At 49.1% G+C, this 17,131-nt stretch overlaps 1 protein-coding gene across 2 annotated transcripts in view; it reads left to right on the plus strand.

Moving 5' to 3' along the window:
• The window catches only part of GCLC (glutamate-cysteine ligase catalytic subunit), a 45,077-nt gene that overhangs the window by 23,658 nt on the left and 4,288 nt on the right, over window positions 1-17,131 (plus strand). For both annotated transcript variants that reach the window (XM_015102643.4, XM_015102644.4), the window contains exons 2-12: window positions 1,835-1,947; window positions 2,772-2,954; window positions 5,252-5,365; window positions 6,985-7,043; window positions 7,147-7,280; window positions 10,548-10,622; window positions 11,092-11,208; window positions 12,410-12,548; window positions 12,998-13,110; window positions 13,331-13,423; window positions 13,728-13,832. In XM_015102643.4, the coding sequence (XP_014958129.2) occupies window positions 1,835-1,947; window positions 2,772-2,954; window positions 5,252-5,365; window positions 6,985-7,043; window positions 7,147-7,280; window positions 10,548-10,622; window positions 11,092-11,208; window positions 12,410-12,548; window positions 12,998-13,110; window positions 13,331-13,423; window positions 13,728-13,832 (1,245 nt within the window). The remainder of the gene's footprint in view (window positions 1-1,834; window positions 1,948-2,771; window positions 2,955-5,251; window positions 5,366-6,984; window positions 7,044-7,146; window positions 7,281-10,547; window positions 10,623-11,091; window positions 11,209-12,409; window positions 12,549-12,997; window positions 13,111-13,330; window positions 13,424-13,727; window positions 13,833-17,131) is intronic.

Raw genomic sequence — 17,131 nt, forward strand, 5'->3', positions numbered from 1 at the left:
AGACTGGGTGGCTTAAGCAACAGACATTTATTTCCCACAGTTCTGGAGGTCAGACAGTCCGGAGTCAAAAATGCTGATAGTTTTGGTTCTGGGTGAGGGCCCTCTTCTGGCTTATAGTCGGACGCCTTCTCGCTTTGTCCTCGCCTGGGGGAGAGAACTCGTCTTCCTCATCTCTTCTTGAGGGTCACAAGTCCCATCAAAGGGCCCCACTTTCCTGACCTAGGTACACTCCCACCCCCACAAGGCCTCACTTCGAAATGCAGTCACATTGGGGTGAAGGGCTTCAACATATGGTTGGAGGTGCAGGACACCAACATTCAGTCCATACAGCAACTAATAAAAGTTTATTTTTTGTTCTCATTTAAGCCTGTTGTCAAGCTGTTTCCCTATGGTTACTAACATTTTTTCCCTTTTGTATTTTTTAGCTGAAGGGCCAAACAGTCTCTTGGAAGTCTCTGATAGGGATGTCTGACTCAAGCACCTTGCAAGGCTGGGGAGACGGGTCCATGTGAATTAGGCTCAGGCCAGAGCCCCCCTCCAGGGGGAGCAGCCCACCCCCACCTCCCCCGACCCCCGCCCCAGGCCTGCTGCTGGGCTTCCCGGCTTTGGTTTGTTTTTAAGGCTGGATCTGGATTTACATGCAGAATGTCAGGTGGATAAGGCAGATAATGGGTGCATTGTTGCTTGCCTCTTTTATGATAAGCCAGACAAGGTAATTCTGGAGAGCCGGCTGCCTTGTGGCACAGGTCTGGGGCCTTTCGCAAAGGGTGCTCTCACATGTTTCCCTGAACGATCCAGCTCCGATCTTTTCACTTACATATGGATGCTGTGTGTCTTATTTTAACCGTAAATAGTGGTTCACAACCTTCAGGATTAATCCCAGCTCTCATGACTTAAAGCACACAAGTTCAGGGAAAACAAAAGCAGGTTCTATTTATACTCAGCCCAGAAAAGTCTTACTTTGGTATTTCACTCTTGATTTTTATCAGAATTCCACCAGGTATTGTTATAGATGCACTAGCGCACCTTGAATTGTAAATTCTGTGTCAGTTCAGAGTGGGGAAGTGGCCTGAATTTACTCTTGAGAAACGAAAACAAAATTGCCGAGCGTCTTCCCTGGCGGACCAGTGGCAAAGAGTCCGTGCTCGCAAGCAGGGGGGCCAGGGTTCGATCCCTGGTCAGGGAGCTAGATCCCACATGTCCCAACTAAAGATCCTGCCTGCCACAACTAACACCCGGTGCAGCCAAAAAACTAATAAAAAAAATTAAAGTAATGAAGAAACGTATACTTTTTAAAAAAGAAATTGCCACAACTCTGATGCTAACACTTCCATATCGATGTGTTTGATTATGATTTAACGGTCCACTAGCAGGGCTTATAGTGGGATGATTAAGTAACCTACCAGTGAGGAAGGGTCATCTACCTTGATGAGTACGCCCAGGTAACCCCTTTCGTAAATTTATAGTAAGCCCACTGAGGGAATACATTGTAAAACGCGACTGCTTCTTGGAGCCGCAATTTACAGAATCTTAGTTTCAAAACTTCTCTCTCGAAGTACCGTTTGTCAGAGTGGGCGTGTTGACCTTTCTAGAAGGGACTACATAAAACAGGAGAAGACAGACGTGAGTGAGAGCTCTGGTCCTCCTGCCAGACCACTGTTGGCCGCTCTCTCCGGGTTTTGCGTCATACAAGCTCCGTCGTGTAAGCCAGGGTGACTCCTCAGCTCCCTGTGACCCTTCCCAACCTCCCTGCTGCTCTCTCTCTCCTGAAGGTCGCATCAAGCTCGAGTCTGGATGGAGGAATGTTCATCTTTCTCTCCTTTATTCTCAATAGGTGGAGTACATGTTGGTGTCTTTTGATCATGAAAAGAAAAAAGCCCAGCTGGTCCTGTCTGGAGAGGAACTTCTTGAAACTCTGCAAGAAAAGGGGGAAAGGACGAACCCAAAGTAAGCTGATGGACTGGGGCCTTGTTTTTGAGTTTCTGAAACTGTTAGGACCACCGGCGTGACATCTTTCCTCCCACGTATAGGAGACCAGGGAGCCCAGCAGTTTAGGGCTCAGGCTCTGGTTCCCAGTTGCCTGGGTTCAAATCCCGCTCCCTCTACTCAATAGCTGGGCACCCTTAGGTGAGGGGTTTCGCTTTTCTGTGCCTCAGTTTCCTCTTCTGTAAATCAGGGGTGCCTCTTAGGGTGCTCACACTCTAAATACATTAGTGAGAGCTTGGAAGAGTAAATGCCACATAAAGTCTGTTTACTATTTAAATATTTAAAAAAAAAAAAAATTGGCAACGTGTTCCCAAGATCACAAACCATGGTGCCAGAGAAAACGTGCAGATGGATTTTGTTTGGCTGGAAAGATGTTCTTTTAAAAATATTTCTTTATTTCAGTAGACAGAGGTGAAGAGGGCATGTTCACTTTTCTGCCCACTAAATTTTGGGAGGCTGGGTTTGCATTTGGAGCCCAGCGTTAAACTGAAGGAGCCTTCAGCCCTCACGCCCTTCCCCGCAGAGTGGACGGGCTTGTTTGTCTTGGACAGTGCGTGCCCTGCGTGCAGCTCAGTTATTTATAAATATTTTGGACCCAGCACTTGTAACCCTTACACAGTTAAAGAGTTATGGAAGATTAACAGGCTCTGGGAACCGTAAAGCATTCTTGGCTTCTTGTATACCCAGTGGTTTCTAAATTTTTGGAAGCCGCTTTTTCAAAACTGAAAAGGGAGCAGCCTGCAGCAGAAGAGTAAGAGGGACCCGAAACCTTTGCTCCTCTGCAGCCATCCGACCCTTTGGAGACCAGAATACGGGAGCTACATGATCGAGGGGACACCCGGGCAGCCGTATGGTGGGACCATGTCTGAATTCAACACGGTTGAGGACAACATGAGGAAACGGCGCAAAGAGGCCACATCTCTCCTGGGGGAAGGCCAGGCCCTCTGCACCATCACTTCCTTTCCCAGGTTAGTCCCTGTGTCGACGTGCGCAGCTGGCGCTCCAGAGCATCGGGTGTCCAGAGAGCAGATCGCAACCTAACGCTCGACCCTGCAGCTCTCATACTGTGGATGGTTTATCCTCGTCACGCAGCATCTGACTGAATCTGTAATGTCAGAGCTGCAGGCCAAGTCGCATGCTGGCCTCCGGTGGTGGTGGGGGCAGCGGTGGGGGACTGGGGGAGGACCTGAGGGCCACACACTCCCCGGGCCGAGGGGAAGGAGCGTTGTATAAGGAAGGGCACGCGTTGCCCGCAGATCAGATCAGCAGGTTGGCTTCAGTGCTCCTGGGACGGGCGGTGCACGCAAAGAACACGGGAGCCGTCGGGTCATGTTCAGATCTCGCTGAAACAAGTTAGGATTTCTCGTCAAATCAGCTTATGGCTACAAGTTCACAAGAGTGAATATGAAGTCAATGGGATTCTGCCCTTGGCTTAGAATGAGGTGCATAAATATCACACGGTTTTATGTAGGACCTGTACGCAAGAATGCAGTTCTACCAAATCGTAAATCTGGTTATCTTTGCGAGAGATCTCTCAGGTCGTGGCAAAGTATGCTTACCTCCCCAAAGTTCAGAAGCTCTTTGAGGATTGGTATCCAAAGCCTGGAACACGCTGAACTATTTTTATACCTTTTCTTTTCCTAATAAATGTCCTCTGGGAACACAGGCATTTAGAAGTCACACCACCAGTCTTAGGACACTTAAAGGGAATTTTCTTTTTTAAAATCTCCATGGTCACATCGAAATAATCGAGGCCTTCTTGAAGCACCTCATCAAATGTTTTAGAGAAGTATCTTTTTCTCACATCATGAAGGAAGGAAGGTTGAGCGAGGAATACGTTTTATTCTAAAAATCTAATTTTTTTTTAAGTTTATCTTTTATGATGGGAGGGTATTTTTGGATTTGTAAGCAAACCAAGAGTAATAATTATTGGTTTGTAAAAGCCTAATCTTAAATGCACAGTTAAGTGATAAGGAAAGTTTTATTTGGGGATCAAGAGGGAGAAGAGGCTGGGCTTTTTTCAGTGTGAACAGGGGGATTCTCTGTTCATAAACGGGTGCAACTGCAGGGTGGCCCTGTGACCCCGTGCTCACGTGACTGTTGACACGTCAATTACTCAGGCTAATGCAACCGGAAGTGCAGTTCCTCGGTCCCTGTGGCCTTGTTCGCCTGCCAGTGCTGGCCCGGCAGGGCAGGTGGAGGGTGTCCCCACCCCTGGAGGCGCCATCGGATGGTCGGGTGGGTCGTCTAGAGGGAAGGTCCTGCTGGACGTGCAGGTCTGAGTCCCAGCCGCCCACTTCCTGCCCAGCGCGCTGGCGCTCACCTCCCCGCTCCAGCCTGACCCTGGTCAGCGGAGAGTCCCCAGGCCTCAGTCTGTCACTCTCTGCGAGGGCTTCGCCTAAGGCTTCCGGCTCGGCGTGGATAACGCAGGCTGCTGCAGGAACGCTCCCGAGACCCCGTCACATCTGGGACTGTTCCAGATGTGATGGGCAAGTTCACTGTTCTTCACAAGGTGGTTGCGGGCAACCGGTTTTATTAAAGGTGAGGCTGAAAATAAAGAAGGCACCAGCTAGTTTTGGCTCTGAGGCCAGAAATTCCCCACCCTGGAGCTGCACCCCCGCCCCCCCAGCAGCCACTCTTTCTCTGCTGGCGCTGCTCTGTGAGTCCCATGCCCGCCCCCAGCACACTCAGCAGTGACCTTAAACTTGGGAGAGCTGGTGGCATCACTGCCCGTGATGTGGAATTTGAGCTTTACGTTTACGGATGAAAGCGGAGCTTTGTTTCTGTGTTGGAATCAAAGTGCTTCTTAAGTCTAGTGAGATAATAGGGTTGGATTTCAGCCTCCGGGGGAAACCTGGAGGCGAACGGGGTCACCTGTGGGGGACCTGCCTGATCCGGAGGGATTCGGGAGGTGCTGGGCAGAGGCAGGAAACAGGAGACCCTTCCCAGGGCACCCACACTGCCGGGAAGTGAGGGTGTGCAGGGCTGACAGCCGGTACAGGAGCATGCCTCAGACAGAAGCTCCTGGGGGAAATAGCTGAGGCGGCTGTGACGTGTGCCCTGCAGACCCTGGGTGGACAGAGGCTTTTGACAAACTAGCCCAAGGCTGCAATCACAGGAGAAGAGCTTGGTGAGCAAAACGGGTTGCAGCGGGCTGGTTGCAAGGGGCCCGGGGTTGGCAGAACACCTGGTCCCCCCTGAACAAGGCAGTGTTGCACTGAGGCAGAGACACATTCCATCTCTTTAGTTCTTCCATTTCTTGTAGATTAGGCTGCCCTGGGTTCACGCTGCCTGAGTTCCAACCCAGCCCGGTAGAAGGAGGAGCTTCCAAGTCCCTCTTCTTTCCCGATGAAGCCATCAACAAGCACCCGCGCTTCAGGTGAGTGCCGTGACTCAGCGCCCGGCCCCTGCCTTGGGTGTAGTGTCGTCCCCGCCCCCACCGGGACCCTCCTGTGCGCTGCACGGCCCTTGCCGCTTGTTTCCAGGCTGGATCTGCCTGTTTTCCGAGTCATCCTAAAGTTGTTCACTTAGCTGCAAAGTCATTTCAACCCCAGGTCATTTCAGTCCCTGTTTGGAGAAGCTTTCTTGTCGTTACTTTAATCTTTTACCTCCAGTGTCTCTGATCTCCTCACCCTGCTCGTGTACCTTGACTATAAGGTGACATGTCCAGTGCCTGTGTGTGTAATAGGCACGCGCTACCCTCTGCTCTGTAGTTTTGACTCCAGGGTTTCAGGTTGCTTGAGGACCCACACCGGTCTGATCTCAGCTTTGTACCTTTGGGTCTCCCCTGTCATCCTGAACCCGGGCTCCTGACCTAGAGTTAGGGACCTGTGACAGCTCAGTGTTCATTCCCTGTAACACGTCTTCACACCCGCTACGCATGGAATCTTTGGGGAAGAGGAAGACGCAGAAGCTTAGTTTCCAACATTAGGGTTAGAGTGTGCCAAAGAGGAGATGGTCAGCTGTAAGAAAAGGTAGATTATGTCCAAAGATGTCAACACCCGACAGAGGAAGGTGCTTCTGATGGCGGTGGGGTGGGGGGGGCAGTCAAAGGCAGGCCTCCCAAGAGCGCTGGCGTTATGCCAGGCGGGCAGCAGCCCTGCCTGGTAAAACCATAATGCGAGCCACACATGTCATTTTAATAGTAATTTAGTAGCCACGTTAAAAAAGTTAAAAAAAAAAATAGTGAATTACATTTATAGCTATATCCAACTTCCCTGGTGGCTCAGCCGGTAAGGACTCTGCCTGTACAGCAGGAGACTCAGGCTTGACTCTGGGTCCGGAAGGTCCCCTGGAGGAAGGCATGGCAGCCCACTCCAGCATTCTTGCCTGGAGAATCCCATGGACAGAGGAGCCTGGTGGGCTACAGTCCACGGGGTCGCAAGAGTTGGACACGATTGAGTGACTAAGGACACACACACATCCAACTTGCAATCAGTATTTTTAAATTACTAGTAAGTTTTACTTTATTTCTAAACCAAGTCTTAAAAATCTGCTGTGTGTTTGCTCTCAGAGGACGTCTTTTTTAGGACTGGCCACATGTTCGGTGCTCACAGCATGCCTGGGGGCTTCTGGATCAGGTGGTGGGCCGTGAGATGGTGTTAAACTGGGGGTTGGATGGGGGCAGCGATGAGGTACTGGGGTCCCGTGAGGCGCAGGGAACGTGATGACCTCAACTTGGCTCAGGTTTTGGACTTAACATGGAAAATGTTAGAAGCATAGCGTGAGGCCAGGCCACGGCAGACCTTTAACACTTGAGCTTGGTTTGGGGAGTCACCCGGAGCCGGGAAGGGGGCTTGGACAGCAGAGAGGGTGGCGTCCTCAGGCAGGAGCCCGCGGGTGAGGCTGCAGGAAACCCCTCGTGTGATTTTTCTGTAGGGCTTCCTTAGGGGACTTGTCTGAGGGAGGAGCCGTCCCGCGTAGCGCTGTCTTATCGAATTCTTCTTCCGTCTGAGGGTTTCTGGGCAGCCCGCTCAGGACGTTTGTCGTCTGTTTCAGCACACTCACCAGGAACATCCGGCACCGGAGGGGCGAGAAAGTGGCCATCAACGTGCCCAGTGAGTCCGGGGGCGGGGGGGGCAGCCCCTGCCCCGCTGTCGATGCTGACTCTCTCTCACTCCCTGCTCTCTCCTCTCTCTCTCTCTGTTTTTATTACTGCAGTCTTTAAGGACAAGAACACCCCAGCTCCATTTATAGAGACTTTCCCTGAGGACGAGGAGGCCGCGAAGGCCTCTAAGCCCGACCACATCTACATGGACGCCATGGGCTTCGGGATGGGCAACTGCTGCCTGCAGGTACCGTGCAAAGACCCAGAGAGGTGCTTCCGCCTCCACTTGTCTTGATTACCTTCTTTTCTTGAGGTGCGCGAGTTTCGTTTTTAAAATTTTCATCAGGTTGAAATATTACTGTAACTAGTAACATCTTTCTGAAAACCACTGAAGTTATATTAGTAAATTCATTGGAAGGTACCACTGAACAGAATTCGCAAAATCTTCAGTTCACTGCAAAGAAATAGTTGCTCGTGAACTTAAAATGTGGAATGTTCCAGGGCCACTGTCTCAGTTCTTTCTGTGCCTAATTTCTGCTGCCATCTAGTGATGGTTTAGCTTTGAGACTGTAAACTGCTCAAGTCTGTTTCTGAAAATGAACCCTGGATGCACCCCAGTGAGTTTGTGGTCCAAGGGAAGGATTGTTTGGACTTTAAACAATCTATCTTCCTGTAAGGCTATATAGTGGTATAAAAAGAATAAATATTTAACAGCCCCGGTTTGCCTTGCCCCTGGCTGTTTCACAGGACATAGAATAGCCTCTCTTTTAATGACATGATTAAACTGCTCCCCCCGCACCCCGGGTCTAATCTGATTGCTGGTGCCTACAGCAGCGATGCGTCCCCATCCCATAGGCGATCTGTGGGGGGACCCCTCAGGCTGCCCGCCCCAGGCTTTAGCTGTCATCTCTCGGGTACTTGGCTAACTCCTTTCCCTTCTGGCCTCAGTTTTCTCAGCAGTTGAAAGAAGAGTTTATATTAAGGCCCTTTCTAAGTCTGACTCAGCTCATACTCTTTTGTTGTTTTTATTAACAGCAGTACTGGTTTCAGTCTTTAGTTTGTTTAAAATCATGTTGGGACCTTCCTGGTGGTCCAGGAAAAGACCACCTTAAGGTTAAAGACCAGGTTAAGAATTCACCTGCCAGTGCAGGGGGACACAGGTTCGATCCTAGCCCGGGAAGATTCCGCATGCCTCAGGGCAGCTGAGCCTGTGCGCCTCGAGCCTGTGTTCCACACAAGAAGCCGCTGCTGTGAAAAGCCCACGCACAGCAGCGAAGGCCCAGTGCAGCCAAAACTAAGTAAATACAAATTTTAAAAAATAAAATGTTAGAAGTAGGAGTGGCTCAAAACTAGATGTTTCAAAATCTCCGATAAAAAGGAGGGCCTCTTTATTACTTTACTTGGCTGGTTGGAGCACCGTGAAGCCTGGCCCCACGTGGGGTGGCTCTGCTCTGCACACACGGCTGGTGACTCTGTGTCCCACCATCTCAGGCAGCTTTGCACAGAGGCACACCTTCCTGCACTTGGATCTCGGATGTGTTCATTTTTCCAGCTATGTATAATCAGAATTGAATGTCAGACTCAGATGTATCCATGCTAAGTGTGTTTAACCGTGGCCGAGGATCCCATTCCCCCCGTTTTCCCCGACTTACTGATGTAAGTGGTATAAAGCGTGTCTGCCAAACCTAGGCCATGAGTTTCCTTCCAGCTGGGTACACTCCATAAAAAAGGAGACCTTTTGACTTCTAACTGCATATCTACTTAACTATCTTATTACAAGTATTTCTGAAGAGAGCCATTAAACTCTAGAACTTAACAGCGCACGGCTTTAAAATTGCAGCAGTGCTGTCCGAGTGCCAGTTGCCTTTTTTCATCGGTTTGCTATTAAACCAAGGTGTTTTGCCGAAGACTGCACTGTCGCCCCATTCCAAAGGGATCATTCTTTCCCTTGATACAGTGTTTATACAAACAAATGTGTCCTAATGGCAGGTAGTTGGCATTTTTATTGCTTGTAGATACAGTTTTCCATCTAGTTTAAGCTTTGTGTCATGGGTTTAGCATTTTTTTTTCTAAATGGTGTGTCCGGCCACCCCACTTTCCATACTACTCTTAAAAGTCTTTAGCCCAGCTACTGTGAGTAAGTGGAAAATGAGACAGATTCCACCAATCTCCACAGAAGTCTCTCTGTTATCTTTTAAGTGGAACTCTAGAAACTACCCATTACAAGAAAGCAGGACAAAATGATTTCAAAGTATTGTTTTAAGGCTTTTGAGCAACTCACTATACAGAACAAAAAGTAACCATATTCAAATTTTTGACTCTTGGGGGACTTTTCAAGAATCATTTAATAAGTTCATGCCTGTTATGATAGGCTGCCTTCCTACCCCCCACCCCAAGAAAATTCTGTGATTTCAACACTGGGTACTAGATAAATTTTAGGTACTTAGTTTCCTAAAATCAATGTTTCTTCTTTTTTCCCCCCTCCTCATTTTCCTGAGGGGAAATTGCTTCTCTTCTTTATATGATACTTTGAAAGGATACCAGAAGCGAAAACCATTCATACCTTTTTAAGGTGTTAAGAATACTGTTTTCCTTTCCCATCGTTAGTGGCAGTGATGTCCTGTTTGGTTTGGCTGTGCCTCTCTCGTTCTTGGGGTAATGAAGCTAGCTCTTAAATGTACTTAAAATAACTAAGCTGTAAGCTGTATCACTGTTGTAACTTGGGTATTAAATTCCAGCCGCCAGTTTTCTCAAGCACATTTTTCTAGGGTTGACTTTTCCAGAATTTGCCTGTAAATGTAGTGTGTACGAGACCGTCTGAGAGACACCAATCAAAAACCTGAGAAGAAAGCGCGCTTACAGGGTCTCTTGGTCTCTTCCGTGGCTCAGTAAGCCCGTCGCGTCCTGGTGATGCAGCTCCCCACCTGCCCAAGGACCCCCCGGGGCCGAGATCCAGGTCTGCTCTCTCTGGTCTGTGCCCACCGGCCTCCGGGCCCACTGTGGCTCTTCTGTGCCTCCTCCACCAGCCTGCAGTTCCTCCTGGGCAGTCAAAGTGTTTAAACTGCCTTCTCTTCCTGCCTTCTCTACAGTCCTGCCCCCTTCCAAGCTGTTACCCGTTGTGCCACAGTGGGGAGCTTTGATGCCCATTATTCGCATCTCCAGATTCTCCTTTTGTACCGAAATGTATACAAGCCCGCAGCCAGTGGCACATGGATGGCCAGCCATAGAGAAGTGCCTGGCTGAGCTTCACTGTCAGTACAGGTCCTGGTTTCTTTCCTGACTTCTTCATCTTACTTGACATCAGAACATGGTTATTTATATCCCATGCAAACGTGATTAAAGCCATATTCTAGACAAGTTCCCTCTGAGACAGCTTTTAAAACTGGCTTCCGTGATGCGATCAGTGGGATGACCTCACATGCCACGAGCAACGACCTTCCTTCTCGGACTGGCTCCTTGGGGAGGATGGTGATGATTTTGTAGTATTCTCTAATAATCTGTGATTCTTAAACAGGTAACGTTCCAAGCCTGCAGCATATCTGAGGCCAGATACCTTTATGATCAGTTGGCTACCATCTGCCCAATTGTCGTAAGTAGAAATCACACCTAATTTTAACTACTCTTTTGTATCAGATAAAGACTGCATGTGCAAAATTTGCTGACCATGTGCTATTTAAGTCCAGTTAAGCCTTCATTTAGAACTGAACTAACACAACTAGAATGCAGACGGAGAGCTCCTGGATAAGCGTCTAAGCTGAAGAGTTTAGCAGTGCTTTAGCTAGCGAGGCATTTATGTGTTAAACGCCAAGTTCAAGCATAGCTGTTTTCCTTCTCTCATCCCGCCTGTCCTCACCGTCTAGAGAGGATGATTCAAGGAAGCAGAGGCCAGGGCTGGAGTCACTCCCGCCGTCCTTGCCCAGGAGCAGGCGGGCACAGGGCCTGTGGTAGAGCCCGCAGGGGTGGCGTAAGCTGGCGCTTCTAGACCGGGGATAACTGCATGGAGCCTTCTTCAGCGTGCTGGTGACACTGTGACCTTGCTGACTTCTGTTTGTTCCTAGATGGCTTTGAGCGCTGCGTCGCCCTTTTACCGAGGCTATGTGTCAGACATTGACTGTCGCTGGGGCGTGATTTCCGCGTCTGTAGATGATAGAACTCGGGAGGAGAGAGGACTGGAGGTGGGCACGCTTTTCCTTTCCAGCCTTTTGAATCCTGCAGGTGAAGAGGGGGGCTTGTCGCCACTCACAGTGTTGAAGTCTCCCTTACACCGTTTCCATCCTGAGTGGGTTAGTCACACACGGGAAGAAGCTCATCAGCCTGTCGGGCTTTATGGTGTGTTTGGGGGGAGAATGTGGGAGATGTGATTTGGTTGTGGGGGGAGGGCCCGTGCCAAGTCAATTTCCATCATTTGTCGCCATCTGTGTTTGTTTTGCCCTCTAAGATTAATAGAACAGGTTTTCTTTGTTTGGGAGTCAGTGCTGATGGCTGTTTTTGCCAGAAAGCTTTTGGCGCTACATGAGTGCTTTGCCTATGGTGCTTTCTCTGCTGGGGAAAGCACAATCTGTTGTCAGATTCCTTGGTGTGTAGGTTTCCAGAAGTGTAGGTTTGTGCCTCTTGTTTGCATGTTGAGCTCTGACCTTGCATCTCTCCAACCAAGAGTGTGCATCAGAACCGCCTATAGAGCTCTTTAAAAATAGTTACCCAGCCCTGCCCACCCCCAGACCCAGTGAGTAAAGAAAGTCCAGAACTGAGATGCAGGCGTGCGTGTTAGTAAAGGAGGAGTTCCTCACAGGCGATTCTCATGTTCTTGACCAGGGCTGTGCTACTGCTGCTCTGGTCTTTATATAATTGTTCATAAATTGTTGACCATGCTAAGTACAAATAAGCTTTAAAGTAGACATTTTAATGGTTTTTTAATGGCTTAAGCCAAATTTTTTGGTTTACATTATGAAAGTGAAAGTTTTAGTGGCTTAGTCATGTCCAGCTCTTTGCAACCCCATGGACTATATATAAGCACACTAGGCTCCTCTGTGCCTGGGATTTTCCGGCAAGAATACATGATGGGTTTATATTTTTGCTCCCAACATGGGCATTTTCTAGTCTTAATAATAATGGTGAACCACTTGTAAAAAAAAAAAAAAGGAAATATGTATGTACATTTAACTGAGATCTGAGAACAGATTAAATTGTCTCCAATTTTTTTTTTTTAATTCTAATACTTTTCAGGGTTCATAGCTATTTTTCAGGATCTCATGTTCAGGTTGGACAGTTTTATGTAATTATTTATAAAGCATGTAACCTTTTAATATAATTACTTGGGGCATTCGTTTATTTCCACATCACTGTATATGGCATCCATTTGTATTTTTTCAATTTTAGCCACTGAAGAACAACCACTATAGGATCAGTAAGTCCCGATACGACTCAATAGACAGTTACTTATCTGAGTGCGGTGAGAAATACAATGACATCGACCTGACAAAAGACAAAGAAATCTACGAACAGCTGTTGCAGGAGGGTAAGCCTCCATTCCCCTTGTCTAGATTTGACTGCAAGCCTTTAGTTCTTCAAAGCTCTGTTAAACTCCTCTGCTGACTCCCATCTGGCTTCTATTTTTAACGTGAGGTCTCGTAACTTTTCTTACGAGGCTGTTTGCCCTGAAGTTTCAAGTCCCAGATACTTGTGAGAGCTTAACTTTTAGCGAAAAGAGCTGACTTTGGAGGTGTGTCCCTCAGATCCCCACGGGCGTCGTTTAAGGGGTGAACACAACTCCGACACTCCCCTCGGGTCTGCAGGATAAACTCGGGGCGGCATAGGAATCCTGCACAACCCAGCGTCTCCTAAGCTCCTAGCTGCCTTTCTTCAACACCCCCCCCCCCCCCCCCCCCCCCCTCCCCCCCGAGCTGTCTGCCGTCCCCGGGGCATGGAGAGCAGCTCTGGAGTGAGCCTGGTGTGACCTCTCCGCAGGCCTCGACCACCTGCTGGCCCAGCACGTGGCGCATCTCTTCATCAGAGACCCGCTGACTCTGTTTGAAGAGAAAATCCACCTGGATGATGCCAACGAGTCCGACCACTTTGAGGTATCTGCAACAAACGTTTTAAAAAATAAAGAACATGACTGCTACTTTCAGAGTCGCTGAAATGTCACCTCACTTCTGTAAAATGCTCGCTGTTCAGTTTTCTTTGTATGTCGAAGGGTATAGACAGTAAATAGTCTGCTTCACATGTTAAATATGAAATCATCTTAGTATCTTCTGGATATGTGGAAAACTGGTTTTATTCTCTCCTGTTTGATTACAGAATATTCAGTCCACAAATTGGCAGACAATGCGATTCAAGCCTCCACCTCCAAACTCTGACATTGGGTGGAGAGTGGAATTCCGGCCCATGGAGGTATGCAGCCCGCGGGCCGGAACCAACTCTGTCGAACCTATTCCCACCTGACCGCCACCCACCCACCTATACCCTCCCTGGAGGCTCGGGTGACACAGACAGCACCACAGATCGTGTGTGTGTGTGTGTGTGTGTGTGTGTGTGTGTGTGTCATGCAAGCCCAGAGGACTGCCTTCCGGGAGTAGACAGTGGGCAGAGGCTTCCTGCCCCAGGTGGGGGCTCAGGAGGTGCATGGGAACGCTGTGACCCACGGGGCGCCTCGGGGAGGCACGGTGGGTCCCTGACATCTTGGCCCCACGTCCAGGTTCAGCTGACGGACTTCGAGAACTCTGCGTATGTGGTGTTCGTGGTGCTGCTCACCAGGGTGATCCTGTCCTACAAACTGGACTTTCTCATCCCGCTGTCCAAGGTAAGGACGGTGTTCAGCGTAGGGCTGGCTGTGGGCATCTGGATTATCGTCTGATGCTCCTTTCTGTATAATACTTGTTTCAACTCTGACCTCACTTAGACCTGTTCCTCCTTAGAAAGAGTGTTCCCCTTCCACCCTGTTTTATTTCCTTTCAAACCAAAGCTTATACTATAGATCTGGGGACCATTTTGGTGGAGACTCCTGGAAACAGAGTGCTGATGGTAGCTCCTTACTCGGCCCATTTGAAGGACATTCAGAGTTTCATTTGAATAGCCGCCGATTTCTAGACTTTTGACTTAAGACGGTGGTGGGAGGGGGTGCCCCCCAGTGTGTTTCATCCTGTCAGCTCTCAGGCCGGTCACAACCTCAGACTCGGGAGGAAGGGATGCGTGACTACTCAGTGCAGGGAGGGGGCGCCTCAGAGGCGCTGAGCTGGGGAGGTTTCTAGACAATGCGGATGGCAGGGCACCATCGGAAAAACAGATCTGAATCCGCCTCAGCCCAACTAAAACCAAGATGGAGCTTTCTGGAAGCTGTTCAGGGCCTTGAAATAGCTCCAGGCTGTGAGGCTGCAGTGCTGCAGACCCTGGGGGCATAGCCAAGCGAGCATGGAGGCCTTGGGCTCCCGGCTGGAGGGTCTCGGCACAGAGTGGGGCTGGGAGAGGCTGCCGGGCAGAGTGGGGGTCTGCGGGGCTCAGGGCCAGAGCAGAGACAGCGGGACACGCTGCTTGTCCCGGCGAGCGTGGGAGGAGGACCAGAGCCACCGGGCCAGTGCCTGCCCCCGATGCCCCCTTCCTCTGTGGGGGCCACTCCCGCCAGCGTGCATACATGCACCCTGAAGAAGTCTGGCAGTCAGGCAGACCCTGCCTGCCCACTGCGCCTAGGCCCAAGGTGACCTGCAGGACTCTGCGGGCCCCTGTTAGCCTTGCGGGGCACCCCCTGGGGAGATCAGCCCATGTCATGGGTCCCGGAGAGCTGCCATTCTAAGCCTTTGCTTATGAATGTAAATACACTTGCCCCTTGGACAACACAGGCCTTAGGGACTCTGACCCTCACACAGTCCGAAAACTACATGCAACTTACAGTCGGTTCCTCCGTATCCGAGAATTCGACCAGCAGCAGATCATGGAGTACTGTGATGTTCACTGCTGGAGAGCATCTTCATCTAGGGGGACACGCGTTGTTCCAGGGCCTGGTATAGATATCTGAAAGGCAGAAGAAACTTGAAAACTTTTAATAGCCTTAAAGAGAAGAGCCCATGGGCCCCCAGAGTGTGTTATCCTGAGTAGAACACGGTTAATTTGGAAACCGGAAAGAATATTTTAAGAAATTCTCACTAATGCCCTTGAAGAAATTCTAGAGAAGAGTCGCATCTTAAATAAACAAGCCCTGTGGATCAAAGAGCATTTGGGGAGCAGAGGAGTTCTCAGAAACAATGTAGTAGCCACACTTTTAAAACTCAGTATACTCCCCAGTAAGCAGATGTGGTTGAAGGTCAAAGTCACTGATTTCGGGAACCAAGCTGAGTTCGTCCCTGTAGGACGGCAGAGAAACAGAACTCATGGGAAAAGCAAGAGAGAAATTATTTGAAAAGTTCAGTGTCCGTCTAATAATTAGAAGAAGAGAGTAGTCTACACAAAAGAGATGTGAGATACAATAAAGAAAATAAATGAATATAATTTTCCCTGAGTAAGAGTCCATTAAGGATGAGACAGAAATAGGTAAAGAAGAACCGAAATCTAGGAAGAATCTCAAAGAAAAGATCAGTTGTCCAGAAAGGAGAGGAAATTAGGCTACTTAGCGTTCTGCCAAAAAGAAGAAAAATCAGTTGGTCTCATTTCTCATCTGTAATATTAAATGCTGGAAGAGATGGAGAGAAGTCTCCAGAATCCTGAAGGTTAAAGAACCAGAACCGTGGATGTCTCTGGCAGCCAAGCTAGTGTTTAAATTCCAAGTGATTATAACAAAAAAGATGAAGTTAGGGCTCAAAGTCAGACAGAAATCTTATCTAGCAAGGGGTCAGTGGAAGGAGGGGAGTATTAGATGCTTCTTAATGGCTGACATCTGGAGAAAGAGTTTCAAAACTACTTGTCTGTCTAGTCAAGGCTATGGTTTTTCCAGTGGTCATATATGGATGTGGGAGTTGGACTGTTAAGAAAGCTGAGCGCCGAAGAATTGATGCTTTTCAAATGTGGTGTTGGAGAAGACTCTTGAGAGTCCCTTGGACTGCAAGGAGATCCAACCGGTCCATCCTAAAGGAGATCAGTCCTGGGTGTTCGTTGGAAGGACTGATGCTGAAGCTGAAACTCCAATACTTTGGCCACCTCGTGCAAAGAGCTGACTCATTGGAAAAGACCCTGATGCTGGGAAAGATTGAGGGCGGAAGGAGAAGGGGACGACAGAGGATGAGATGGTCGGATGGTATCACCGACTCGATGGACGAGTTTGAGTGATCTCCAGGAGTTGGTGATGGACAGGGAAGCCTGGCGTGCTGTGGTTCATGGCGTTGCAAAAAGTCGGACACGACTGAGCAACTGAACTGAACTGAACTGTCCCACACTTAATGCTTAGAAATAGGATTTGTCGCCTCTAATCTCCTAGCTAAAGGGGGTGGGGAAAGAACAAAGGAAACTTCGGAGCCACAGCAGTGGGTCTCGGGCCGTGGGCATGGGAAGACAGTGTGCCCAGGAGAACACACAGTGGGGAACATAAGATGAAGACAGATTTGAATAGACTGTGTTCTCCTATTAAAGTGCTGAAAGCGGTGATCTAAAATGGCAGTGTGATTTGCATAAGCTACACCTAAAACACGGACAGATGTTGACAGTAAAGAGCTCCATAACTTAAAAAGAACACAGGAATGGCAAAGTTGTAGCAGAGAAATGTGAGAAAGTCTTCAATGGGAGCAGAAAGCAAGTTTATCCACTTGCTCATCCAAGATCATTGAGAGACATGATTCTTTCTTTTTCTTTTTTTTCATCATCCAGAAAGCATAGCTTCTCAAGAGCATAAACGAATTTACGGGCACTGTAGTGCACTGGGTAAGATATTGGTCCAGGTGAACACTCAGTTGGCTTGCACCACCTACCAGCCTTTTCACCTGGACGGTTGGTGTCCTCTTGGCGCCCCGGTGTGCAGGTGTAGAGTGGGGCCGGGCGGGCTGTCCTGAGGCCGCGCCGGGATGGTGGAGGAGACCGCTTAACAACAGCGCCTTGCTCAGTAACTGACAGGCCACACAGTCAGAGGAAGAGAAAAGCCTCAGCAGAGGTGAACAGCATGGCTAACAAGCCCGGCTGTGT

Source organism: Ovis aries, chromosome 20 (assembly GCF_016772045.2).
Source record: "Ovis aries strain OAR_USU_Benz2616 breed Rambouillet chromosome 20, ARS-UI_Ramb_v3.0, whole genome shotgun sequence".
NCBI classification, from domain to species: domain Eukaryota; kingdom Metazoa; phylum Chordata; class Mammalia; order Artiodactyla; family Bovidae; genus Ovis; species Ovis aries.